This window comes from Ananas comosus, linkage group 15 (genome assembly GCF_001540865.1).
Source record: "Ananas comosus cultivar F153 linkage group 15, ASM154086v1, whole genome shotgun sequence".
In the NCBI taxonomy this organism is placed as follows: Eukaryota; Viridiplantae; Streptophyta; class Magnoliopsida; order Poales; family Bromeliaceae; genus Ananas; species Ananas comosus.
The window spans coordinates 979,613-1,007,548 of NC_033635.1; the positions used below are offsets into that span (position 1 = coordinate 979,613).

A 27,936-nucleotide genomic window follows, 5' to 3' on the forward strand; every position below is an offset into this window, starting at 1 on the left:
GTTTCGTTGTTGAAAGGAACAAATCTTATTACTTCATTGTAATATTTCAGCACATGTTTATCATTTTCAAGCAAATTTCTCATAAATGCTAGCTTACTGGTGATCTTTTTCACTCTTTCCAATGTCGAAAAGAGAGAAATTGTTTGCAAAAATTACCTTTTTTTTATTTGGATGAACTTCGCGAGACTCAAAGAATATATATATATATATTTATATATATATTTCCTTTTCCCTTTCTCTCTTCCTTCTTCTCCATGCAAACGATACTTATACAAACCAAGTTTATTCGGTTTGATGTGATTTACTCTTAAATAATATTTATAACTTTTTGAACAAAATGCACCGTCACTGGAATTATAAATTCGACCAAAATCAAAGTGAGAAACTGTAAACATGTTAAGGAAATTCGGGAACAAGCGACACCAACCGGGTATATGGCGACGGTGCCGCACCCTCCGAGCTCTGAAGCAAATCCACGCTCGCATGCTCGTCCGGGGCTTCCTCTCCGACTCCTTCGCTCTCCGCGAGCTCATCTTCTCCTCCGCGGTCTCCGTCCCCGGCGCCTTTTCCTACGCGCACCAACTCTTCTCCCACATCCCCCGCCCCAACCTCTTCATGTGGAACTCCATCATCCGCGGCGCCGCCCACTCCGCCGCCCCCTCCGACGCCCTTTCCCTCTACACCCGCATGGCGCGGAGCGGCGCCAGGCCCAACAAGCTCACCTTCCCCTTCCTCCTCCGCGCGTGCGCCAAGCTCTCCGCCCCCTCCGCGGGCGCTCAATTCCACGCCGCGATCGTCAAATCAGGTCTCGATTCCGACCCGTTTGTTCGCAACGCGCTCATTAACTTCCACGCGTGCTGCGGCGACGCAGCGAGCGCGCACGCGCTGTTCGACGAGCGCGCGCGGGGGGACGCGGTGGCGTGGTCGGCCATGGTCGCGGGCTACGCGAAAAAAGGCGACTTGGGCGTCGCGCGCGAACTTTTCGACGAGAGCCCCGCGAAGGATTTGGTCTCCTACAACGTGATGATCACCGCGTACGCGAAGAGGGGGGAAATGGAGAGCGCGCAGGAGCTGTTCGACACAATGCCGCAGCGAGATGTGGTGACGTGGAACGCGATCATCTCCGGGTACGTGCGTTGTGGGTCCCACGCGCGCGCCGTAGAGGTGTTTGGTGGAATGCGCGAGAGAGGAGAGAGCCCCGATGATGTCACCATGTTGAGCTTGCTATCAACGTGCGCGGACTCTGGAGCTCTCGATGTCGGCCGGAGATTACACTATTTGATCTCGGATATGTGCTCGAGAAATGGGTTGAGCATTGTTCTTGGGAATGCTCTTATAGATATGTACGCAAAGTGTGGGAGCATAGGTGGAGCTTTGGAGGTATTTGGAGGAATGAGGGAGAAGGATATCTCAACTTGGAACTCAATTATCAGAGGGCTAGCCTTTCATGGGCATTCTAAAGAAGCACTTCAACTGTTCGATGAAATGCTCAATAAGAGATTGAGGCCGGATGAGATCACCTTCGTGGGTGTTCTTGTCGCGTGCAGTCATGGTGGTATGGTCGATGAGGGCCAAAGATACTTCTTGTTAATGCAAAATGAGTATAGGATCGAACCGAATATTAGGCATTATGGATGTATGGTAGACATATTGGGGCGTGCGGGTTTATTGAAAGAAGCATTCAAGTTTGTAGGCGAGATGAAGGTCGAGCCTAATGCTATTGTGTGGAGGACTTTGCTTGGAGCATGTAGGGTTCATGGAGATGTTGAGCTGGGGAAACGGGCAAATGAAGAGCTAATGAAGGTGCAGAGCGAGGAGAGTGGGGACTATGTTTTGCTTTCGAATATATATGCTTCGGTTGGAGAGTGGGACGGGTCGGAGAAGGTGAGGAAATTGATGGATGATAGTGGAGTTTGCAAAGAGGCTGGCTGTACTCTGATAGAAGCAGGTGGTAAGGAGTCTAAGCAGCTGTCATTGCCCTTCAGCTCAAGTTGTAGATTGAAGGAAGCTGTTCATTGAGGTATCTTCAAGGGCAATTTGAGAAAGTACAAACAACTTTTCATAGAAATCACCCTGAGAGACTCGCGCTTCACCAAGAGGAGAAGCTTAGACTGGATTTTTTGCTTGAGGTCAAAATGCTTATTTTGGTTTTTCACCATAACAGAATGTCACGGACAAAATATTTTCCGCTGACTTTTCCTCGATAGTGGGCCATTCCCCGAAGGAGCATTCTGACGGAGGTTTTGCTGGAACATTCTAGAAGCTTCTACATGAATCTCGAGGCTAATTGGCGCGGATGCCGAGGAGTCATGAGTCCCTTGGGGTTTCTAGGTAAATGTATGACTCTTCGAGTCTCAGAGTTCATTTATTAGGACCCTTGGGAGACCGTGCGGCCTCCCCTTTTAGCTTGTGGCCTTGTGCCACTTGGCACCTTTTCATTTGATGTGTGGGCGGCGAGTGGCCTATATAAGATTGTGGCCTCCACCTCTCTCATTAGGAAGAATCCTCATTTGTATTCTCAATTATTAAAGTAATAGAAGAGCCTTCTTCATATCTCTCTCTTGTATTTAGTCTAGGGCGAGTGAGGTCCTAGCTTAGCAAGTAGAGAGGCAGGCTTGCTCACTTTGCGAAGGAAGGCGAGCGCCGCACGGGCTTTTGCGAGCAAATTCGTTAAGCCCGTGACAAGAAGCTCTAGACTTTCTGATAGGGAAACTTTTGATTGTTGGTTCTCGGATTATAGAAACTATTCCAGAAACACAACTGAATTATTGGTAGGGAGTTATGTTCTTTATTAATAATATCACATCCAGGAAATTGTTGGGAGAATTTGATATTCATTTTCATCTTGACTTGGGTGTACAGATTCATTTCAGAAAATCGGTCACCCCAGTAATTCTGCTGCAATGTTTGTACGGAGGGGATGAAATGAAGGCAAAGGATTATGCTCGAGTCAAACAACAGGTGATATTCTTCCAACTGTTAACTTTTCAAGACAAATAGATTAGCATAACTTCAGTAACATCCATTTGCTTGTACAATCCAATATATGTTTGGTATTCATATTCTAGATGTATCAATTCTCTTCTATGCAACTCTGCAGAGTTACAGAAGAAGCAGGAAACAGACATGTTCTCTCCAAGCTACACTCACAGAAACCAACTATACAAAGCATAGACGAATTTCAGCAACATCCAAAGACTCGTAAGAGTGGCTGGAGCTGGCAATTTTGTTATAAATCTTTCTTCTCCTCGTTTTCCTGCCATTCTTTGCGGGCAGCTGTTATTTTCTCATTTATACTATTTCAGAATCCAGGATATGGTTCATATCCAGTTATCCACCAAACTTTTGAAATATCTGACAAATAACAGTAACATAAAGTTGTAATATTTCATACAATGCAATAATTATGCTAATTTTGCATAATTGGTGCTTTGTAGTAAATAGCTACCTCCAGCAGAACAAAAGGGAAGCTGTTAATAGTGCTTGTGGGAGACTGTCGAGAAGCGCGGGAACTCGCTTCTGCACGAAATTTAAGAATAAAATACGAAAGAAGAGAATTGAATAGCTTCCCTTGCTTGTTAGTTTCTTCAAACATTATGAATAGTTGTGAGTACCTCATACAGTGCATATAAGGCCTATGAATTGTCCACTCCAGCAGAATAACTGAGATGCCAAAACAACCTAAACACATCAAGAGAAACAATTGAATTTTTCATTAGCTCGTCAAATAAATAGCAACACCAACACCACATTGGAAAAAAAAAAGCAAGCAACTATCTTGTTTTCACTACTTATTTTAACTATCCTACTTTCCATGCTTGCCAGAAACCAAGGCGACTCACGACGCAATCGCTGCTGATCCAGCAGGCCATGCAGAGACCAGCTGCCAATGATCCTGCCTTCCGATCCATGCACACGTAGCATGCAGCGAAGACCAATTCGACGACGAACCCGAGATTGAGGGCCAAAGCATTTCCTTTGGAGATCACTAGATCAGGAAGGCGAAGAAAGGGCAGCGTGAAGTGGAAGAGGATGAGCGAGTTGTAGAAGATGGGCCAAGCGAAGAGCGTGTGGATGAGCGCGTTCGCCGGGTTGCTGTGGTACGCACTGTAGAAGGCGAAGTGCTTCTCCAAATCGAGCAACCGCTTCACCGTTGATCAATTCGAGAGTGAGAGCGATACAAAATGTGCTCTTCTTTGCTTGATGAATGTAACAGTGTTGTGCAAGGGTGTGATTGTCTGTGAGTTGAAGGCTCAAATTGTGGGGTAATGAATGTATCTGTTGGTTTGTAGATGGTTTTTAAATCTTGTAGCCGTTAGTATATATTCAGGTATTTTACTCTTTTGGGAAAACTTCAAATTCCCCCAATGTGGTTTCGCATTTTCTCACTTTAGTACTCTATGCTTTAACGTGTATAAAGTTAGTACCCGTGGTTTCGCACTTTCTCACTTTAGTATCATGTGGTTTAAAGTGTATCAAGTTAGTACCTTGTGATTTCGCACTTTCTCACTTTAATACCATGTGGTTTAATATTTCGTTAAATTATATACAAAAAACTTCAGATACGCTACCTAAGTTTATCGAATATTTATTTTAGTACCATTTAGTTTTAATTTTGTCACTGATTTAACGAAAAAAATATTCTGAAATGAATAATAAAAAGAAAAAAATAAAACCACAGAATACTAACTTGATATAAAAATAAAATCACAGAGTNTTTTTTTTTTTTTTTTTTTTTTTTTAAAGTACATGGTTTTGTGGCGCCTGGTTTTGATATTCAACGGCCGCGAACACGACAATAAAGCAATAAAGTCATTTCAAGCGTACAAATTAATTTAATGACAGAAGCCATGATTAAAAAAAAATCACCATTTTTACTTAATTATTAGAAATCTAATTCTAAGAAATATTATTAAGACCAAATACAGAATGTGTTACACACAGTGGTCTAAAAGATGTGGCCTTATAAATTATTTATCTAGTATGATTTTCACGCTGTTCTCTCACTCTTTGTTGGTTAGCTCCAAAGTACTATCTGTTAAGAAGGATTAGAGATAAATCTCCACACTGATTTTCATTCATAGTTTATGGTATATATATACAGATGTGATGACTATGTTTGTTACATTCAAAACTGAATAACAAATCATCAAAAACTGAATAACAATTCAATAAAATTGGTTGAGATATTTTCTTATCCATTATCTTTAACACTATCCCGAAAAAAAACTTTCTCTGTCAATACTATTTAATTAAAAAAAAATTAATGCACATAAATAGAGTAATGCTTTTTTATAATATTATTTTATTGTAAATTTATTATACTTTTTTACTAAATTTTTTTGTTATATTACAACACACAATGAAATTAACTTAAAATATAGTTTATATGATGTGAGTGTTATCATAAAGACTTTTCTCTTCGCGGGCCTAATTGGATTTATTGAGTTCTTAAAAAAGGAAAAAAAAAAAAAAAAAAAAAAAAAAAAAAAAAAAAAAAAAAAAAAAACTGTCTCACCTAGAAAACCAAATGGATAAAGCGCCAGAAGCTGAGAGCGAAAAGCGATTCTTAAAGTAGCATAATAGACAGAGCCCACCAAACAAACACCTACGCTTTGCTTCCCGTTACCATTTACACGTTTTTTCCGTTCTCTCGCGCTCTCCCCACTCTTTTATCGCCCTTTTTATTGGTGAAAGCACACACTTTTTTCTCTTTTTTTTTTTTTGACCTTTTCAAGTCCCTTTCGATCCCCTAATTATTGCCGATAATAGTTGGGTCTCTTATATCGACTCTGCTGAGTTGGAGCACATCCCAAGTGGATATTTTGTGTCTCTTTGTTTTTTTTTTTGGGTTCTCTCGTAGCGAAGCTTTTCTCAGCTCTCCTCCTCTGCAATTCACAGGAAAGAAGCAATTTTGATGAAATTTGTGGACTTGTTTGCAAAAAAATTGGGCTTCTCTACTCCCATTCTCCACTAGATCCATTTTCCTTTTCTTGGTTCCTTACAACAGAGGCTACAATGGCTGCTGCTTCTATGAAAGGTGTGAGCTTTACTGGTTCTTATGAAGTTGGAGTAGAAGTAAAGGAAAAGAAATTTAAATCTTCGGAGGGGTTGGCTTGTAAAAACGAGCTGAAGGGAAGGAAGGTTTTGCTCAGAGAACAGAGTGGCTCATTTGCATCTTGGAACCCCAAAACCCAATCATGTTCATCCATTACTGTAATATTTCTAGTGCTTTTTATGTGCTTTACCTTACATGGAGAACTTTTTCAACAGCAGGTTTTTGTCCTTTTTTTTTTTGGTTTAACTGATTACATTAACAAGAAGAAGTTTTGTGTTGTGCTCATTTACTTGTATTTTGGGTTCATAAGCTTTCCTTGTATTATCTGTGCCATTTCCTCGGAACAAATATGACTCCTTAATATGAAATGTTAAGAAGAACAAAACTAGCTATCAACTACTTTATTTATTTATTTTTTTCACTTTTATGATTATGTGGGTGTTCCTTTAGGCGCAATCTTCGATCTATATTCCGCGAACAAATAGATGGTGGGAGAAAAGCATGAAGCCTAACATGATAGAGATCACATCAGTACAAGATCTCGTCGATTCGTTGCGAAGCGCTGGAGATAAACTCGTTGTAGTCGGCTTCTATTCTCCTAGTTGTGGAGGTTGCAAAACTCTGCATCCTAAGGTAAAACTTTCATAATTTTTACTTTTGTCTGATAACACTTACATATAGTTTAACCTTATCTAGTGAATGTTTATGACTGCTCCTTCCATAGCTTATGAAAATTAAAAAGAAGAAAAAAGAAAAAAGAGAAACAAGGTCCTGGCTTTCGAATCCGTAATTGGCCACAATTGTACTCTTTTGTTAGCTAGATACAAATATCCACATAATCCCCATGTGAGCAGTTGGAAGTCACATGTACGACCGACGACAATTGCGTGGATGTATCCGTCCAAATCGCCCAACTTTGGATAAGATTACACCAAAACGCAGTAGTTACGTACCTAAACATGCAATCGAAATGTTCGGGACCGCAAATAAACTCTGCCAGAAGGTTGAGGACTCCTGAAGCAGTTTACCCCAGAAAAGAAGCACTCTCTCTTAGGATTCATCGAAATATTTGATCTAGATGTTTCTTTTTTATCAAATTTCACACAGATATGCCAACTTGCCGAGTCGAACCCAAATGCATTATTCCTCACAGTCAATTACGAAGAGCACAGATCTATGTGTTACACGCTTCACATTTGCGTGTTGCCCTTCTTTCGTTTCTATAGAGGCGCGCAAGGTCGAGTATGCAGCTTCAGCTGCACCAATGCTACTGTGAGTCGAAAGTTTCAAGCTCTACTAATCTAATGCCTTAGTTTTTTCGAATTACAAATCTTTTTGCTGATATTTTTGAATTTTCTTTTTTTTAATTTCTAGATCTATAAGTTCAAAAAGGCGTTGGAGAATCATGGGACCGAACGATGCAGTCTCGGACCGGCGAAAGGCTTGGAGGAATCGGAATTGCGGAGCTTGGCTTCTAATAAGGAGATCCAATATAACTATCCTTTGAGACCTCATGAAGATGAAGATTTAGCTCTATCTAATTCAAGCTTTTCTGATTCTCTAGTTCGAGGCATTTAAGTTGAGGAAAGTAGAATAAATTAAGTCTTGTTATTCTTAAATTGGTCGTGGGTTGGGCCTCCCATTTTCTTTTTTTTTTAAAAAAAAACTAAAAATGTGTATATAATTTAAGTTGTGAGTTGTAGTTGTTTCCAGTAGGTTTTAAAAATCCAAATCTGGTTGAATATGTTGTAAATTCAGAATCTGTGACAAAGAGATTTAGAATTTCAGGAGAAATTTAGCGGCGCAATTCAGTGACATTAGCATAGGAAGTATCTTTGACTTTTGTTTTCATCATTATCTTTGAAACGAAGCTTGATGGAATATATTAATTAATTATCTCGTTTTTCAGATTCGACAAAAATGTTCTCTTTTCATAAACTCCAAAATTCCAAACTACTGCAATGTCTATTAAGTTTCATGGCTTCTTCTTTAGGTTTTAGTGTTGGAATTATTCATGATCTGATAATTATTGATGGATAGAGTTTTCTTTTGTTTTCATCTCTAGGTAAAACTAATGAAGACCCCATCAACTACAGGCCATTTTCAAATTGCCCCTTTAAATTCATTTTTTTTTCTTTCTATAGACACCCTTTTAATTCTGATTTTTTCTTTTCTTTTTTGAGTTGAGCAATGTCAGTCTAAAGTTAAAATTTTTGTTAAATTCATTGGTTCTTCCATCAAATTCAATATTTTTAATTATTCTTTAGCAACAAAATTATCAATTAAAATATCTAATATAAAAAAAATGAGAAACTGGTGACAACCGGGCTAATTTCAATTCTATGGAAGCGCATTTTCATCTTTCATTTGTTTTAAAAAAATGAAAAGATTTGGAACTGTTTTGAGAGATAGGTAGCACGCTATCCAGTTCGTTTATTTTCAACTAGGATTCGAATCGTTTATTTTCAAAAAGGAATTGAATTGAGATCTCGGATACCAACTACCAAATCTTTTGCCACTTAATTTAGGGATGGTCAGTAAAAGATTAGGAACTATGTTAACTACTAAAAAGTAGGTGATTGGCCCATTTTGGATTCTTAATGCAGGAGCGAGTGTGGGGCCCAGCCCACCAATCCAGCTCAAGATGCGCGATCGTTGGGCCCCCAGGGACAGCTCGGCCTCGGGGTCAGGTGTCGGTCGGGGCGACAGGGACCAAAAATGTCGACGTGGATGTGGGCCCACAGCAGTTACAATTTGCAGGTGGATAGGAACGGCCTGCGTGTCGACGTGTCCTCGTGGCCCGCGAACGATTCTTTCACTTAAAATTTAGGGGGCGTTTAGTTCGAAGTTGGAGTCAGAATCGAAATCGGAATCAAAATTAGCTGGAATCGGAATCGAAATGACTCATTATCTAATTCTGTTTGGTTCATCACCTGAATCGGAATCGGAATAAATCATTCCCATTGTCGATGTTTGGTTCAGGTGGATATAAAAAACGTAATCAAATTAATATATTAACATTATCTTTATAATATATTAATTTAAATTCAAATTAAAAATTAAATATTAAAAATTTATATCAAAATTTTGAAATAATGTCAAAATTTTAAATCTATTTTTTTTAAAAAAAATTAAACTTTGAAGTTGAGTGGATAATTCAAATTATGAAACTAAATTTTGATTTATTCAAATTCAAACTTAAAATTATAATTATAATTTTAATTTGTATCCATAAATTTAATTTAAGTTTGAAATAAAATTTGAATAAAACTTTATATAAATTAAATTTAATCTAAATTCAAATTCATAAGTTAGATTCGAAATACTTGATTAAATTTTAATTTTTAATTTAAGTTCAAATTAAAATTTAAAATTATATATTTAATTTTTAAATTTTAACTCATATTTTAATTAAAAAAGTTGAAAAAATAAATTTAATCTGAATAAATATCCATTTCGTCCGGATTCAACTTTCAATCCGGCCTCTTAGGCCGGATTGAAAAATGAGGTGATTGGGGGATTCCCATTCCACTCAGGAATCGGAATCGGAGTGGAACTCTCGTGTACCAAACACCTACAAACGAATTCACCCATTCCGATTCCGATTCTAAGGTGAAAAAGAAGCGAACCAAACACGCCCAAATGCTTCCAAAAAGCACCCTCGTTTTATTATCTGTATCTTTTTTATGTTTTGTATGAAACTTGTCATCATATAGCTATATATAGGGGATAGGAAGAAAAAAGAAAAAACTTTCTTTAACTCCAAATCATTTTTTTTTTTTTTTGAGAAAAAGGTAGCACATTATGTGCTTCATTCATTTCGAAAATGAACTTAGCTATAAAATGTAAGACTACTAGGCCTCAAAAAAAGAAGAGAGAGAGAGAGAGAGAGAGAGAGAAATCTATACAGTAACAACCCTTCTTGTAAATTGCACTCAGTATCAGCAATTCTCTGCCCATTGTTTCACCAACTCCTTACAAATTCTAGCAACCTCCAATGGATATGAGCTCAAATTTCTGAAAATAATATTGTTTCTCTGTCTCCAGAGCACCCACCAAGTCAAAATTATCACCGACTAGACTTCATTCGGTATTAAAGGTCATTTAATGCTAGTGGGCAAAAATAGAGTTGGAGCGGAAAACTCCCTTACATTCTTCTTCTCTATTGTTTAGCGGAACGCAGAAAATATATATCATTGAAACAATTTCAAGTTAGTATAATAATGGTGATATTTTGAGCAAACGTAAACAGAAAAAGAAAGAACTTGGCATACAAATTCTCTCTCCTCCTCAAGAGGAAATGTTATGATTTGCATGTGTCACGGAAACTTGAGTGGAAACAAAGATGGTTTTTTATATATATAAAAAGTAAATCACAGGTAACAAACACGAGAAAAAGCAAGTACTATACATACAGATAACACTAATTACTTTCAATATGAGGCAGATCAAGTAAATGTTTGAGAGCAAACTTACAAAACACCATTCCTCTGTAATTTCTTTTCTAAACATTGCAATGTAGATTTGCGTGATGCGTCCAGAACATGTTAAAAGTAAGATTTTAATGCTTTGAAAGATTGAAAAAAATTGTTTCCAAACAAGCAAATGTGTAATCAAAGGTCATGAGATAAACATAAGAGAGAGGTGCATTGTTAGACAACTAAGTAAAATCCGATAGAAGTAACTGCAATATGCTATGGATAAAGAGCAAAGACCAGGGCCGCTGAAAAATTTGCAGCCCTGCATTCTGTCATTTCATTTGTTTAAACAATACAATAAACATAAATGGTGCTGACTAGCTTCTAGATTTCTCAAATTTTGGCACTAAGACATATCTTCTCACTTAAAATATGCACAATTCAACTGTACTAATGAATCTAATTATGTTGATGTGTGTATACATGTACAAATTATTGTTCACTAGAGTGCCTGTAAAAGTGAAATAATAAACAAACCAAGTCCTGCAGCTGATCATCTGCTCCAAAATTTCCACCCTACCTCTCTTCCATTTTTTTCTTTTTTTTCTTGAAGGATGTCCTCTCTTCCTTCAAGGCGAACATACTAGCTGATCTCGTCAAAGTTATATTAGCTCCAACACAATGCCAAGGATCAATTCAATGGTTCTCTTCGTTTCCACACTGAAATGCTACATCACCCAGTGCTCAAAATCAGACAATTCAGTACCCATGTGAATATCAAAACCAAAATTTTCTTCGAATAAAAGGTCAGCATCAGCAAGAAACTCGGGTAGAAAAAAAAGATGCATATTTGAATCTAGAAGAACTTGTATCCTCATTATTCTTCTCTTTGAGGCCAGCCCCAAAAAGAAGGCTAGACAAAAGGCTTCCGCCGCTTTCACCAATCTTCTTCTTATTACTGTTACTGCTTAAATTGCTTATAATAGACCAATGGGTCTCAAAATTAGGAGAATACCCGGCACGCTGCATTTCATCCAGAAGCTCTGCTGCCTTGTTTAAATTATTATTGACATGATATTTATCAATAACATAATTATACATGGTGTGAGTTGGAATTACACCAATCTGTAGCATAGTTTCTAAAAGTCCCTTAGCTTCATCTACTCTCCCAGAATCACAAAGGCCACAAATAAGGGCATCGCAAGACTCCTTACTTGGTTTAAGGTTATTGTACTGCATCTCAGCAAAAAAATCTTGTGCCCGATCAAATTCTTTATAGATACATAGCATCTGTATGATTGAACTATAACTGATTTCGCTAGGGAGATTTCCTTTCTTTAGCATTTTGTTTAGCAAATCGACAGCCTTATTCATGCCTCCTTTTACACAGAATTCTTTAATCAGGAGATCATAGTTAACCTGGGCAGGAGCAACTTCTCGCCCATTTATTCGATCCAAAAGAAGTTCAGCTTCACAAAGTCTACCAATTGAAAGAAGACTAAGAGCAATGGTGTTCTCGATGACTATGCCATGATTCCAGTTATTCCTTTCTATCATATTATAGAGCTCTAATGCTTTGTTGATATTGCCCTGACGACAAAAGTGAGAGATCATTATTCTGAGGCTACGAGTGCTCGGTCTTAGGCCTTTGGCAAGAAGGATGTTCAGTGTCTCAACTGCCATTTTTACATTTTGGCACTTGTAAAATCCATAAACAAGAAAATTATAACCAACTTCATCAAGAGTGATATCTCTATCTTCCATATCCTTCAATATACGCTTGACAAGCAAAATATCTCCCGCACGAAAAAGGTGGAATATAAGGATGTTACATAAAATAAGTTCCTTTGACTTGCTTTCTATCTCAATCAGTTCTTTAAGGCGCAGTACATTATAAAACTGGTAATGCATGCCAAATTGCCATAAAAGACTTCGATAGCCTGAAATAGAAAGGTTAGTATGCATCCTCACCATAATACATAGAACTTCCTGTGCCTTTCTCCAATTGTTTTCTTGAGAATAGCTTTGTAGTAAGGCATTCAGCATATTTTTATCTAATGGCATCTTATTGACAAGCATTTCTTGCAAAATGAATATGGCATCTTTTGTTTTTCCTATCCTGCATAACTCCTCCACCAAGTTGCTATAAATAGAAGTGCCATATCCCAGTTGCTTACGTTGTACATATTGTGCCAGACCAATTGCTCTTTCAACATTGTCAAATCTTAATAATTTAGGCAACATAAGTTGATATAAATCTGCACTGATTGTTGTGTTCTTATTGAGCAAAATATCAAATAGTCCAAGTGCTTCAGAAACCTTCTGTTCCTTTAGAAACCCTTTGATTAGATTCACGAAGTTTACATTGTCCAAGTTCAAACCCATCTCAAGGACTGCTTCCATCATTGCACACCCTACACTTGTGTAGCCCATCATACATAATTCTTTAATAAGTCCACTATAGCCACCAATGACCAATTCTGGAGAGTGGTTCACTATGCCATCGATTAGCTCTAGAGCATCTTTAATCATTCCCTGTTTGCACAGGCAACTTATAATAACAATAATTTTCTTCCTCGTTGGTGACCAATTGCTTCTCTTTGCCTGCTCCCAGCATTCCCAAAACCCAACTGTGTTCCTTTCTTCACATAAGTTCATTAACAAACAAGTGTAAGTATCCCTCTCAACAAGAAGCTCTTTCCTGAGCATTTGTTCCAAAATTAACCTCGCACTAACCACCATTCCATTCTTGCTTAATGTTCGTACAAGCAAATTGAGTGTTTCAGAATCAAGCTGATTCAGAAACTCTGGAAACTGTTCCACGAGACTCATCGCTTCTTTTACGCGTGATGGGATCGCACATAGTCTTTTCAGTAACTCTGAGTAGGTAGCTAGAGCGATTTTCTTCCCCCATTGAATAACTTCATCTTTCAACTCGAGTGCACTCTCTATATTGCCATGCTTGCATTCCGTGATAATTGCAGAATCGAAATCTGGAACCATCCCAGTATCAATAATCTCATCTAACAAAGTTTCATACTTCTCGGAATCAGTTTCTAGATATAATCCATTGCCCACAGAATCAAAAAATTCAGCCTTTGGAAGGCCGACATCATTGTCCCTCTTTACTTTCACCCCCAAATAATCCAAGCCCAAAAACGTTAAGGCCTTGGAGAGTGCACACTCCACAGGAGCAAGCGAATTTACACTATAATTATTCATGTCACTAAGGACCTGTTCAATTTCGTCAAATTTTCTATGTTTACAATATCCAGCCAATAGAATCCTAAATGTTGAGAGATCTGGAATCAACCCTCTTTCAACCATGTCATCGAAGACATACTTAGCATGTCTATACAAACCTTCTTTAAAAACTCCACTAATAAGAGCATTGTATGCATAAGCTTTTGGTTCTACACTTCTAGAGAAGCATTCTGATAAATAAATGAACGCATCTCGCAACCTCCCCTCTCTACAACTTTGGCAGATAAAAGTTCCAAAGGTTATAGAATCTGGGATAAACCCTAAAATCTCCATTTTTTGCACAAATAACCATGACTCTTGAGTACCAAGATTTGCACACAAAGAAGCAGCAATTTTGTTGCAAACTGATACTTCAGGGATGTGCCTCCACTCTTCCAAAAAGTTCAGCATATCATTAAAATCTTTTTTCTGACAAAACCCTTCAGCAATCGCAGAAAGAGCTCCACGGGAAGCTTCAACCCCAGAATTTTTTACCCTTCTAATTATGCTTAAAGCATCAACAATCTTGCCTTTCTTTGTCAACTCCAAAATAACAAAATGAAGGGCATGTTCTTCGGAATATGAGCCCAATCCAAACTCCAGCATGTCCATATAAACTCTTAAAACTGCTTCAACTTTCCCTTTTCTGATAAAAAATCTAAGAAGAGCTTGATAACATGACCCGGATGGAATTAAACCCTTATCTCTTGCCAAATCATACAAAGCCATCGAATTATCCAATTTACAGGCCTCAGTGTAACCCTGGATGATCTCACTAAACATAACACTAGCATCAGAGAACACTCTACTCACCTCCACTGATAGAAGTAAGGATTCGGCTTCTTCGAGCATCGGAGCTTTTATAAGCATCGAAACCATGATCTCATAAGATTTTTGAAGATGACGGAATTCGCTGCTTTGCCTCTCAGCCCACTTGAACAAATTCCATAAGAAATCCACTGTTCTCAAATTCACATCTGATCCAAAACCCAGCAATATCTCGAGGAAACCCTCCGGCTTCAGTTCCGGAACACGCCAGAAACACCGAATCGTCTCCGGCGACAGGTTTAGCCCCATTTTCAGAACATCTCGCAAAGAGGATTTCTCCGTAAAGGTCTCCGCTTTCTCCTCCCAAAGGTAAGAGCACTTGGAAATCACCGATTTCCCAATCCCAGAGTACGCTTTTGCAACAAAATCCATGTGTATTTCGCTCCTAATCTCGGTTTCGGACGCCGAAATCGAACTCGGTCCTTCATCAGAAGAAGCAGAAGAAGGGACCGTTGAAGTAGAGAAGGGGCGTATCGTTGCAGGTGAAGAGGAGGAGGGAAGAGGAAGTGGGTGTAAAGCCCTAACCTGAGGGCGGTGGTGACGAGGAATCGGAGTTAGAAATGGGAGAGATCGAGCGAAGAAGGAGACGGAGGAGGAGACGGGTTTCCTACCCATCGAAGTGGCGATCGGAAGATGGGGATCATGGGATCGGGATCCAGCGGCGGAGAGCGGCGGAGGAGGTGGAGGAGGAGAGTGTTCTACACCTCATCGAAACGCCTCCTCCATGGCCGGTGGGGCGAGGGACGAAACCGTAATTCGCAATGATTGGTCCGGGTCGGATCGATTAACGCAAATATATCTTAGTGCACCTGCATCTACCCGTATCGTATAACCCGACCCGGATATAACTTGGGTTAAGTTACCATAACTATTCTTATTCTTAAGATACTTTTTTTTTAAAAAAAAATAACAAAGTTTTTTGATGAATAAAAGTGGGAAATTTGAGCCATATTATTCTTTGCTCTTCCAACTAACAATCTATATTGAGGTTTATCTAAAAGATAAGCCTGTAATAATAATAATCAAAATGAAACCTTTTCTTTTCAATATTTTGTCTTTTTTAGAAGCAAGGTAGTGACTGAATATAATTTAGCATAACTAACACTCAAGATGATGATGATATCAAAGGTACCGCACTTGACCAATGAAGAAGCCATGTGGCAGAAAATACACAAAAAAAATAAATAAAATAAAATAATCTAGTTCTTGGAAGCTTAATAAAAATATTATAACAGAAGCAATAAATCTAAGCCAATCAAATTACGCACTACGGATTGCTAAAGTTTGTTTATTTAAAATTTCTTACTCCATCTTCTTCTTCTTTTTTAAATTTCTTTTCCGCAATATAAAAATTTTGGAGGAAGGTGTCGGATCGTCCGTTGCCCCCGGCACATGCCAAGGATCGTTAACCGCTTCAAACGAGCCAAGTGAAACGCGATGGGAAACGGTTTCGACCAGGGGAATCGCTCGTGAAAGGAAAATGCTTATTATATTCTCCACTTAACTGGGAATCGCGTTGAGGAGATCTGTATAAAAGAGAGAGGTGCGGGGAAGGTGCGTGTCTCGCCCAGTTCATCGCCACGGTATGATCCTTTCTCTCCTCTGTTTCTTTTGATTTTTGCTGAGGTTGAATCCTATTTTTCCTCTAAATTTTTTGTGAGATGGCTTGTGATCTACGCGTACTGTTCTAGGTTTTGTGTTCTGTCGTATTTTCCTTCTTTGTGTGACAAATTTCTGTTTCTGTTTTAGTTCTAATACTTTGATTTGAATCCGTGTTTTGTAGAACAAATTTAGAGGCATGCGATGCGTCGCTCTTTTGCTCGATTTGAATGCGGATGTGTTGTTTTTTGATTTGACTGTTCCGTCTAGATAAGATTCATATTAATCGTGCTGTAGTTTTTAGTACTCCGAAAATGTCAAACTTAAAAGCTCCAAATTTGAAGTTATAATTTTGAGCTTTAAAATCTGGAAAAATAGAAAGCTTCAAATTTGAAGTTATGATTTTGAGCTTTAAAATTTCATTTCTGATCTCTACCATGGCAGAAGCTTCGGCCATTTTTATCTGCCAAAAGTTCAGTTTGAGGTAACAGTTGCTAGAAGCAAAAGCTGAAGCTAGGCCAAACAGGCGCATAGCTCGATCAGATTCTTGATCTGTGTATTAGCATCCTCACTCTTGATGTGTTACGAAGATTGATGCTGTAGCAAACTGTTTATTTATTGAACGAATGGACCATTATAGTCATCTGTGTACGGTTACATGTCCAAATGTATCATTAAGCATAAGCAAACAGTCCATTTTACTTTTTTTTATCTTTTAGTTGTAGAAAAATGACTGAAGAGGCTTCACAAAAACGGGCAGTCCCACGGCTAAATGAAAGGATTCTTTCATCCCTGTCTCGAAGATCTGTAGCTGCACATCCTTGGCATGATCTTGAGATAGGTAGATTTCTAATGAGATCATTATTACCTATCAACTCTTACATTAACACACAGAAGCTTACCGTTGGTGCGAATTTACGTGCAGGTCCTGGAGCTCCCTCTGTTTTCAATGTTGTAAGTATTAGTTCTACGCGCATCGCACATACGCCTTCTTTCACTATTCTTATTTAATTTTATTTAACTTTTTATGGTTTATTTGAACTCAAATTCTATATAATTGGATGCTCCTAACACACGGAGTTATCTATTCTAGTTGTTGTTGGATAGCATCTCAGTTCATCTTTACTAAATAAAAGGCAAAGAAGTGATATACAATATTTTGTTGCTAGAAAAGGACCATATCTCTATATGGAAGAGTCAAAGCAACAAACAACTCATCTGCATAAAATAATAGTGATTAGCAATAAGAAGAGCCAAAGGAAGTCTTATAGTGGTTCCGTGGAATAAAGAAAAGAGGAAAAAGAATGTAACTAGAGATGCTTATCATTGTTTTATCTTCATGCTGTTGTGGACAGCCCGTTTCGCTGCGCTCATGTAAACAACCTACCGTATATTGAGACTTTCTTTTTTCTGCATTTAAAGTTATTGAATATTGCTTCAGCTATGGGACCAAGGTGTAGAAGTGGTCTTAGGTTGTGAATAAATGTTCCTACAACATTTCATCTGTCTAACTAAATGGTCCTACAACAATTCACAAGTAGCAGACAGACATCAACAACGAGATTAAGAGGCTGTGTTTTGGTGTATGCTAAAAGTCCTGTGATTGCAAAATTGTCACTTCATGCGGAAATTCATTTCTTTTCTTTCATTCATATAGTCTGTAGTGTTTTGAATATGATAAAATTTCTCATGTGACTCTCTTCATCTCATTTAGGTTGTGGAGATAACAAAAGGAAGTAAAGTCAAATATGAGCTTGACAAGAAAACTGGCCTGATCAAGGTATGCATTACTTAGTTAGACTTCCATCCAGCTATCTCTAATATGTGCTCATCTATATCAATCTCTTCTCTATCTTGAGAATTCCTTAAAATTATTTAGCTTTTTTGGTCATGCTGGAGCTTCTATAGAAATGTTTTGTGAGTCGAGTTACTTGAATAAGCCATCCATCTTCTTAAGTATCCAAGAACAGTTTTTTGCTACAACAAAAGCAAAAGATTATATTTGGAGCTTATGCTTTATAGGCCAAAAGCTTATTTCAGCTTCCCTCTACAGCTAGAAGCTCTAGAATTTTCGGCTCTCTCGATCTCGCAGGAGGCTTTGGGATACCTATTGCCCTTAATTTAGTGTTTGTTTTATTTTTTTTTAATTTTTTAATAGAGGCTTGGCTACCTCACCTTATAAGTTAATTTGTCTCCCTATTGCATGAAGTGGTAGCATGCTACCATTCTCTCAAAACAAAACAAAAAAAAGAAGAAGAATTTTCAGCTATCTAACTCCCGTAATCTGCCTATTAAATGGCACAATGTTCAAAAACTTGGGCCAATCAAACATCTTACATCTAATAACTGTTGGGTAGTTTGATATTATCCCTGAATTATAGCAAGTATTGATGCTCCTGGATGTTGCTGTCCTATTCACTATTTCAAATAACTAACATTCTCTTGTTGCTTGATATATCTTTAATTAATTTTCTAGGTTGATAAATATTGTTATCGCAGGTTGACAGGATTCTGTACTCGTCAGTGGTCTATCCTCACAACTATGGTTTCATACCACGAACACTCTGTGAAGATGGTGACCCTATGGATGTTTTGGTCCTGATGCAGGTGACTAGAAATCTACATTACTATTTTATTTTCTTGAAGGAGAAAAAGTGCCTCTACTTCGAAACTTTCTTTTTTTTCCCCTTTCTTTTGTGCTGCTCTGTCTAACCGTTGAATCAGTTTTTCACATAATGGCACCTATGTCCTCATGGCTACTGTATTGTAATTTTAGCTAATAATAAGGTTATATAGGCAAAAAGTGCCTATTTGATACTCCTAACATAATTCTTTTACCCCTCTACTTGTTTGAATAGGAACCAGTCGTTCCCGGTTGTTTTCTTCGTGCAAGGGCCATAGGCCTTATGCCTATGATTGATCAGGTACTTATGTTGTAGCTCATGATGTCCCCAACAACTTCCTACCTTCTTTATTTATTTATTTATTTTCCTTCCCTTTTTTTTATAAGTGCTGTCCTCACTTGCTTCATTCTGTATCAGGGTGAGAAAGATGATAAGATAATTGCAGTCTGTGCTGATGATCCGGAATACCGCCACTACAACAACCTTAACGAGCTCTCTCCTCACCGACTTGCTGAAATTCGTCGCTTCTTTGAGGACTGTATCCTTTTTTTTTAAAAAAAAATCGATGAGTTTTATATATGTCATTTTGTTGGTCTTTTTCTTTTTTAACTTACTTTAAAATTAAAATCCTAGAAGCCTTGACTTGATGTAGACAAAAAGAACGAGAACAAAGAGGTTGCTGTCAATGAGTTCTTGCCTGCGATCACTGCCCAGGAAGCTATTCAGCTCTCCATGTAAGTCAGTAGCAGCAATAAAAAGCTTGCATGACCGCATTTTCCTGTATCACAGTATCAGCCATAGATAATATTGTCAGAAATAATAGTATAATGATTAATCGTTTAGTTCGTATAGTACAAAGGCTGCTTACGACTGTCTTTTCTAGGCCTGCACTCACAATAGCCTGTTTGACTTGCCTTGAGTTCCTACGACAGTGTTGTTCAAGTAGAATTTTTTGAACAGTTTTTCTATCAAAAACCAACCAACTGCTAGCTGCTTCCTATTACATTATCGGCAGTAGTTTCATATTGAAGCTTTTGCTTCTGTGACGTAAAAGATTTTCTCATTTTGGGGCTACAGCAGAAGCTCAAAATGGAGCCGAGCTACTGTTTCAAGGAGTTGCTTTGCATAGTTGAGAAATTTTTTGAAAAGCCCGCCAAGCATGCAAATATGCCACTGATAAATCCCTTTAAATATGAAAATGTGTAGATTTCTTGATCATCTGTGCATATACCCACGTTTTAATAGAATACGTTCTTCTTCTTTTTTGCTCCCTATCCTTAAACCGTCCTTTTGCCTGTGGATTCAGGGATCTGTATGCGGACTATATCTTGCACAATCTCAGGCGCTAGACTGGGTCGGTTCTTTGATAACTGAGACTTTGGAAGGCTAATTAATACTTCTGCTCAGTTTACCTTGATTTTGAACTATTTTGATTTTTGCTGTATCAGATATGTGTAGTATTATCCAAATTCTAGCTTCCTTCTGAAACTGTTGTCAGATCATGGAAGCTCGTGTTTTTCATATTTAAGTACTGATCTATTGAATGCAGTTTGCATTGGCTCTTTTAAAACGAGTTTCCTCACGAAAGATCTACTGTGGACCAGATGTTTTATTTTCCTTGTAATATTGATATGGCAAAGCGAGGATTCTTCTGTGTATGCACCTTCATGCCTGCAAGAAATACGAAAATTTCTCTTTGAAATGTATTCTGTTACCTCTTTATCTTAAAAGATTCCCTCCTGTTTGGTCATCTCCTGGAATTGCTTTTCCACTGCAAGTAGCAACTAGGCATTTGATAGGCAAAATTCTAGAGATTTTGCGGTGAATTTAAGATGAGTTTCTTGATGTTTGTACTTTATAGCATGAAACTGCGGGGAGAGATTTTAATGAAAATGTTACTACAATAGCAAGCCAGGTCAAATAGTCCTTTTATTATGAAGTGAGCAACATTGGTGACTTTGCTGTATGATGATTTTTTGATCGAAGGCCCTAAAATATTTTTCTTTGACATCAAATATTGATAAAGTTAATGATGCTAAAAAAAGTTATAGTTCATTCTATTAGGGAAAAGATTGTTGAATACTATCAGTTTTGGGACACAAATCTGTTCCATCGTGAAGATTATGTTGATTTGAATTTTAAAGCATGTGGGATTGAATTTTTGATATCCAGGTGCATGCGTCAGTTACTCACTTTGTCCGTAGAAGAATCACCGGCGTATTACAGATGGACCGTGCTTTGCGGAAAAAGAATTAAATTAGATTAGAATTGGAATTGGAGTCGGAGTTGAGATTGATAGTAAAATTTGAATCAGATTAAAATATAAAAGATATATTTTAAGATTAGAATGGCCATCTATAGTAGATAATTTGTTAGAAACCTACTCTCTTTCGAACGGCATACGCCTGCCTATAAATACGGAGGATCTTACTTGGATCAGTTACTACTTTGTACGATTCCTCATCTCGTGCATCAAAACCCCCGCGGTTGTAGTCCTTCCGCTAAGAGTTTGAATTGGGTTGCTCGAACTCGCAAAAGGCAATGCAGAAGGTGATCGGTGGAGGCCGCACGCTTTCGGAGGACATCATCGAGTACGGCGTCCTCCCTCTGCTTCCCGCCAAAACCCTCATCAGGTTGCAATGCGTGTCGAAGCGCTGGCGCGCCTTGATCTCCACCGACCCCCACTTCATGCGTCTGCAGGACGCCCACGCCCGCTCCTCCCCCGCCCTCCTCCTCTTCGGCGAGACACCCTGTCCAGTCTTCCTCTCCCGCCGAGAGGAAAGGGACCAGCCCCGATCCATCGGCTTCCCGAGAATCTTCAGGCAGCCCCTGTTCGGCAGCCGGCACGGCGACTGGCTCCCCCTCGCAGCCTGCGGCGGAATCCTCTGCATTGCTATAATCTCGAGCAGTGAGAGCATATCGGGGCTCTTCTTGGGTAATCCGGTGTGGATGGATTGGCGTCCTCTCCCCGCACCCCCAAGCTGGACCCCCCAGTTTTCTTGTTGGAGGATGCAATTAGCTGTCTACGACACGCAATGCGGTACTCTCTACAAGATTGTCGTGCCGTTTTTAACGCAGAGCGGTGCCGCTGACCAAGCAGACGCTTCTTTCCTCGTCTTCTCTTCTCTCAAGGGCTCATGGGAAATATCTCGGCAGAAAGTTTCGCTGAAGTTGTTGTACCCTCTGGAAGGCGTGTATGAATTACTTTCTAGTGTCTGTGTGGCGGAAACTTTCTTTTGGCATGCCAGAAGTGAGGTGTTATGGTTCGATCCGAGAGAAGAGTGTGGCGGTGCCATACCTTCGCCATTCACGGCCTCCCCGTGTTATGAGAATATCGGTGAATGGGAAGGGAAGTTGAGCTTCGCGAGGTTGGTTGATAGGGATATCCACATGTGGTCCTGGAACCAATCCTCTTGGTCCTACAGGATTGTGCTTACAATTGAGACGGTCGCGAAAGCGAATCCGGACTTCTTCGCTTCCATGGGCCTCAGGATGAATCTAAGAAACCGAAGTGCCGAATCGTTGGAGACCGTTCTTAACAGGACCTATGCATCTATTATTGCCTTTGGGGCCGGTTTTATCGTGCTCAAATTTAATTCTCAGAGGATCTGCTACGACACAGCAACCGGAGAGGCCTGGAAATTGAAGCGAGCAATTTCAAACGATAACGGTACGAGACCGTTTGCTTACGCAAATAGCCTTCTTAAACTGACAACTCCTTCATTACTGCAGTAGTCAGCAGCTTCTCGAGCTGTACATTGTTTTCTAATTTATAGAACCTGTGCCTGTGTTCTGCAACGCGAGCAAGCGCTTTGCAATATAGTTATTTTGCTCTCTGAACTTCGAGGAAACAAATCACCGTTTTATGTTTATTTTGTTTTCGTATAACAATTCAAGCAAATATATAGCTTTGGATTCATTATAAAGCTAGTCTGAGGAAGATGAATAAAAAAAAAAAAAATTAATAATAAATATATACTTTATGGAATTTAGAAAATTGATAAAAAAATTTTCTCAGTATCAGAAATTTGATCAAATATAATTCACCCTCTGGAATTTAAGAAATTTAAATTTATCATCCTAATAATTCATTTGTTACATTTTCTTTCTTTTTATTTTTTTAAATTTTTCTATGTGAAGGCTGTAGGCTTATTCGTTGCAATTGCACACTTCGAATTTAAACTACCCGCTTCGCTCCCCACGGCAACTGCAGTTTTGCACATAACCCCTTATAAAAGTGACTAATTTACGTACAAACCCCCGCCTTATTTATCTTTGGTCCTTATATTATTATCACACCAAAATATTTTAGCGCCCCAATTTCGCTTGATGAGCATTCATGCGATCCCATTCGCCCATTGTTGTTGGGTTCTTCTCTCTCCTCTCCCGCAGGATGTCTTCTTCTCTGTTCCAACCCCCCATCCAAACATCTCCTACCATTTGGCGAACCATGCTTATTAATCTCTTGCAAATGGCCACTGAGTCCCAGAATTTAACTTCGGGAAAAGTTGTTCATGCCCAGGTCATCAGAACCTTGGAATTTGATATTATACATGCCAATTATCTTATAAACCTGTATGTAAAATGTGGCCGCCTTGATATCGCTCGTCACGTGTTTGATGTAATGCCGGAAAGAAATGTTGTGTCCGGTAATGCGCTAATGGTGGGCTACTTCCATAGTGGGTACCCTTTCAAGGCCGTTGAGTTGTTCAAGTCAATTGATTTTGGTGAGCTAGCGGATGGCCCGAATGAATACATCTTTACGACAGCTTTGTCGGCTTGTGCTAATATAGGGGCTCATGAGGAGGGTCGGCAATGTCATGCTTATGTATTGAAGTCCGGATTGGTCTTGTATGCTCATGTTCGCAATTCGCTTCTCCATATGTATTCCAAATGTTCTGGGATGGAAGATGCATTAGGTGTGTTCAAGGCCCTGCCTAGTTTCGATGTGTTCGCTTTTAATTCTATGATTAACGGGTTTTTGGATCACGGGCAGTTGACCCAAGCTGTGGCCTTGTTGAGTTGTATGGTTAAAGAAATTGTTCGTTGGGATCATGTCTCGTTCATTGCGGTCCTCGGCCTTTGTGCGGGTTTGAAAGATTCAACTTTGGGCCGGCAGGTCCATTGTCAAATCTTAAAAAGAAGAATGGAGTTTAGTGTCTTTGTTGGTAGCGCGATCATAGACATGTATGGAAAATGTGGCGATGCCCAAAATGCTCAGATTGTTTTCGAGATGCTTCAGAACAAGAATGTAGTTTCTTGGACAGCTGTCATGGCCGCGTGTGCACAAAACGAGTGCTTCGAAGATGCGCTGAAGTTATTTTTAAAGATGGAAATAGATGGCATTAGTCCGAACGAGTTCACTTATGCAGTTGCTCTCAATTCCTGCGCCGGTTTGTCAGCTTTGAGAAACGGCGACGCCCTGAATGCTCACATAGAAAAATCAGGGTATAAATCTTCCCCGTCCATTGATAATGCTTTGATTAACATGTATTCAAAGAGTGGCAGTATTGAAGATGCGATGAGAGTATTTACGACAATGTCTCATCATGACATAATCTCTTGGAATTCGATTATAACTGCATACTCCCATCATGGGCTTGCGAGAGAAGCTCTCGAAGCTTTTAATAATATGCTGGCTGCAGCTGAGGTTCCAACTTATGTAACCTTCATTGGGGTGCTTTCAGCTTGTGGGCATTTGGGTTTGGTCGACGAAGCATTTTACTACTTAAATCATTCTATGCAGGAGCTAGGAATAAAGCCTGGGATAGAACATTATACTTGCATCGTCGGTCTCTTGTGTCGAGCTGGGCTATTAAATGAGGCTGATTGGTTTATGAGATCTACAGGCACAGATTGGGATATTGTTGCATGGCGAACTCTTCTAAGTGCTTGCCAAGTGCATAAAAATTATGGTCTAGGCCACCGAGTTGCTAACCATATTATTGAATTAAATCCCAGTGATGTGGGAACTTATATTTTGCTATCTAACTTGTATGCTAAAGAGAATCGATGGGATGGAGTAGTGAAAATTAGGAAGATAATGAGAGAAAGATACATTAAGAAGGAACCTGGTGTTAGTTGGATACAAGTAGGAAGTGTAGTCCATGTTTTTACTTCAGAAGATAAGAAGCATCCATGGATGACGCAGATCAATGAGAAATTAGCAGAATTAATAGGCCAGATAAAGCTTATTGGATATGTTCCCAATATTGATTCAGTTTTGCACGACGTCGAGGATGAACAGAAGGAAGAGTACCTCAGATATCATAGCGAGAAATTGGCTATTGCTTTCGGGCTTATTCGGACTCCTCAAGGAGCTCCAATTCATGTCATGAAGAATCTGAGGATTTGTGATGATTGTCATGTTGCTATCAAGCTCATTTCAATCGTGACCAAGAGGAGAATGGTTCTGAGAGACGCCAGTCGGTTTCATCGATTTGAGGGTGGAGTATGTTCTTGTGATGATTACTGGTGAAATGAGAAGAATAGCCTTGACTGCTGTAAAGAAACTTCTGATTGAGCTCAGTTTGCTGATAATATGTTAATCATAGAGAGAATTTTCTTGTTAGTCCATTTCAATCTCCATGGGTGGTAAGAACCGTATATCCCGACCAAAACATTTTTTCTCTTTTCTAATTTCTAATTAGCTGATCCTGTATTAGAAACATCGGCACTGGTTTGTGGAAATTTCATTTGTCTATCTAACTATTTATATGTTGAGTACTAACAGATAAAAATTTTATAAGAAGATACCAGCATTTCGAGTAGATCATTCTCTTCTATTTATGTTGTTTTCTTTCTATTTTTTATTTCTATCATTTACACCCTGCTTGGTGCACAATTACTGCAGAATTGAAGTGAGGTGTAATTTCATGCATTTTTACTGAATTGGTTTTGGGCCTGGATTGCTTTTCTTTTTATTTAGAATGAATAGAATAGGTTTGAAATTTATCGCCTACTTTTTCTACTCTTTCTTAGTCAAAATGACTCCTGAAAAAAAAATTAGAAAGAATAGTTTTAGATAAAAAGAAATTTTGTATGTAAAATATTATGGTGGCTTGATGTATGGTGATTTTTGATCGACAGCCCCAAAATATTTTTTTTTCTTTTTCTTTTTTCCGTAGACATCAAATATTCATAAAGTTAATGATTTTAGATAATTTACACTCTACTTTTTCTACGAGACGACGGAGTCCCGTCACGCCTACCGGCTTTTCATCCCATTCTGCATGAAGGTTGGCGAAGGCCAAACCGAAGCCGCTTTCTGGGCCTTGTCTTCAACCGGGCTCTTCTGGCAGATGTCTGGACCGCGCGTTTTGCTGAATTCTTGGGCAGAGTGGTTTCACTTTGAGTGTAACGTCTGTGTGGAGGGAATTTACTCTTGGCACGCTGCAGGTGAGGTTTTGTGGCTTGATCCCAAAGAAGCGCGTGGCGGCACCATGGATAATTGGCCAATGGGATGGCAAGTTGAGCTTCATGAGCTTAATTGATTGGCGGCGGACCCATCTGTGGTTATGGAACCAATCCCAATCCTCTTGGTCCTTCAGGATTTTGCTTACCATCGAGGACATCGCACGCGGAAATCCTGACTTCTTCGCTTCCATGGGCCTCCGGATGAATCTAAGAAATCGAAATGCCGAATCATTGGATGTCATTCTCGGCAGGACTCGTGCGTCGATATTTGCACTTGGGGCTGGTTTTATCTTGCTGCAAGTAAATTTTCACATGCTCTGCTATGATGCAACAACTGGAAAGGCGTGGAAATTAAAGCGACGACTTTGGGGCTACAAATGTAGTACAAGACCATTTGCTTACGTGAATAGCCTTCTTAAACTGAAAGTCCCGTTGTTGAGTGGTAGCTGGTTGCGTTTTTGAGTTATTTATCATAGGCACTTTCTTTTTTCGTTTCTTCTAATTGATAACAACGGCTGTGTATCCTTTTGCAATGCAAGTGATTGGTTTGCAGTACAATTTATTCTATTTTTTTTAATAATATTTTTTACTTTCTAAACTTGGTATAAACGAACTACTCTTTTATGTTTCTTTTGTTTCATGAGACAATCCATGCATAGAGAAGATGAGCTTCTTGGATTCATTATATAGAAAAGTCTTAGATGCATTCTCAAGAGTTGCTTTTGTCTGTTTTCCTACGTTTATCTTTGGAATATGCTGACAATTATAACAGTGTTTTTTCAAGTTCTTTGTGATGATTACAATCCATTTGTCAGCCAGAGACTCAAGGATTAATTTATCCGTCAACTTTCAGGTATTCTTTATTCTACAACTTTAGGCATAACGGCATTGTTTTACTTTTCTTTAACAGCTGCCCATCTCGTATATAAATGAGAACAGTAGAATAAACCATTGTTGATTGTTGATTAGAATAGGACATAATTGGCATGCCTTGAATCCCAGAATTCCAGTGTGTTAGTTTGAGAAATATATAAATGAGAACAGTAGAATAAACGAGTTATCCTTTTCAGCGTCATTGTTTTTTTTTTTTTTTTTTTTTTTTTTTTTTTTGAGAATAGGTACCGCGCTACCTGCTTCATTCATTGAAGATATAAATTAGGCTGCAGAGGTGAGACAATCCGGACTTCAAGAGCGAAAAGCGAAAAAAAAAAAAAATCGCAATCATAAAAGGTCTTTCCAAGAATCAATCAACCGCTTAAGCCTACGCCGGGTCTAACTGTATGTTACGGAAAATTAGGTTGTTTTTAGCCATCCAAATAATCCACCAGCATGCGGCCAATTTCGCTAGGCCGGTCCTTCTACTTTGTACCCCATACCGTCCCTTCCACCTGTTCCAGACAGCATGAACATCATCATCCAGATCCTCCGGCTGAACGTCCTCGAGTCCCGTGACCATGGTAAATTTGATACAGACACATTGGGTGAACAGATAGTCCACCGACTCGTCAAAAACCCCGCACAACGCACAAGCCGTACTTCCAACCCATCCTTTCTTACTGAGATTGTCAACCGTAAGTGTTCTTTTCTTAAGAACAAGCTAACAGAACACTTTGATCTTAAGTGGAATTCGGAGCTTTCAAATCAAGTTACCCCTTCCATCTCTCGTGCCCCCGTTATTCATCATTCGATATGCCGATTGGACATATGCCGATTAGACTGAGAAATATATATATACACACTATTATAGTGT

At 38.9% G+C, this 27,936-nt stretch overlaps 5 protein-coding genes and 1 long non-coding RNA gene across 15 annotated transcripts; 4 read left to right on the forward strand and 2 right to left on the reverse strand.

Annotated features, from left to right (window-relative positions):
* On the forward strand, positions 234–4,428 carry LOC109721149 (pentatricopeptide repeat-containing protein At5g15300). 8 transcript variants are annotated; one of them, XM_020248591.1, is made up of 4 exons: positions 234–2,020; positions 2,165–2,961; positions 3,101–3,201; positions 3,826–4,428. In XM_020248591.1, the coding sequence occupies exon 1, from the start codon at positions 394–396 to the stop codon at positions 2,017–2,019; it is 1,626 nt and encodes a 541-aa protein (XP_020104180.1). In that variant the 5' UTR covers positions 234–393; the 3' UTR covers position 2,020; positions 2,165–2,961; positions 3,101–3,201; positions 3,826–4,428. The 8 variants fall into 8 exon arrangements, with proteins under 8 accessions (XP_020104180.1, XP_020104175.1, XP_020104176.1 ...); XM_020248586.1 differs by having other exon boundaries at positions 236–2,771; positions 2,863–2,961; XM_020248587.1 differs by having other exon boundaries at positions 236–2,337; positions 2,863–2,961.
* On the reverse strand, positions 3,220–5,636 carry LOC109721163. Of its 2 annotated transcripts, XR_002219152.1 has the most exons (4): positions 5,519–5,636; positions 3,615–3,681; positions 3,449–3,519; positions 3,220–3,354 (listed from the first exon to the last, which is right to left on the reverse strand). It is a non-coding gene; the product is annotated as an uncharacterized LOC109721163 (long non-coding RNA). The 2 variants fall into 2 exon arrangements; XR_002219153.1 differs by lacking the exon at positions 5,519–5,636 and having other exon boundaries at positions 3,615–3,749.
* Positions 5,808–7,712, forward strand: LOC109721159 (thioredoxin-like 1-1, chloroplastic). Of its 2 annotated transcripts, XM_020248602.1 has the most exons (4): positions 5,816–6,216; positions 6,509–6,691; positions 7,166–7,330; positions 7,433–7,712. In XM_020248602.1, the coding sequence occupies exons 1-4, from the start codon at positions 6,019–6,021 to the stop codon at positions 7,634–7,636; spliced, it is 750 nt and encodes a 249-aa protein (XP_020104191.1). In that variant the 5' UTR covers positions 5,816–6,018; the 3' UTR covers positions 7,637–7,712. The 2 variants fall into 2 exon arrangements, with proteins under 2 accessions (XP_020104192.1, XP_020104191.1); XM_020248603.1 differs by lacking the exon at positions 7,166–7,330 and having other exon boundaries at positions 5,808–6,216.
* On the reverse strand, positions 11,290–15,162 carry LOC109721471 (pentatricopeptide repeat-containing protein At5g15280). Its single transcript, XM_020249123.1, has one exon. The coding sequence runs from the start codon at positions 15,160–15,162 to the stop codon at positions 11,290–11,292; it is 3,873 nt and encodes a 1,290-aa protein (XP_020104712.1).
* On the forward strand, positions 15,674–20,426 carry LOC109721372 (soluble inorganic pyrophosphatase 1). Its single transcript, XM_020248958.1, has 9 exons — positions 15,674–16,130; positions 16,866–16,987; positions 17,072–17,100; positions 17,861–17,926; positions 18,646–18,753; positions 19,005–19,070; positions 19,188–19,308; positions 19,423–19,504; positions 20,077–20,426. The coding sequence occupies exons 2-9, from the start codon at positions 16,876–16,878 to the stop codon at positions 20,117–20,119; spliced, it is 627 nt and encodes a 208-aa protein (XP_020104547.1). The 5' UTR covers positions 15,674–16,130; positions 16,866–16,875; the 3' UTR covers positions 20,120–20,426.
* On the forward strand, positions 22,997–26,733 carry LOC109721135 (pentatricopeptide repeat-containing protein At5g39680-like). The gene is made up of 2 exons (XM_020248564.1): positions 22,997–25,364; positions 25,958–26,733. Exon 1 carries the CDS (start codon positions 23,110–23,112, stop codon positions 25,246–25,248), a length of 2,139 nt encoding a protein of 712 aa, XP_020104153.1. The 5' UTR covers positions 22,997–23,109; the 3' UTR covers positions 25,249–25,364; positions 25,958–26,733.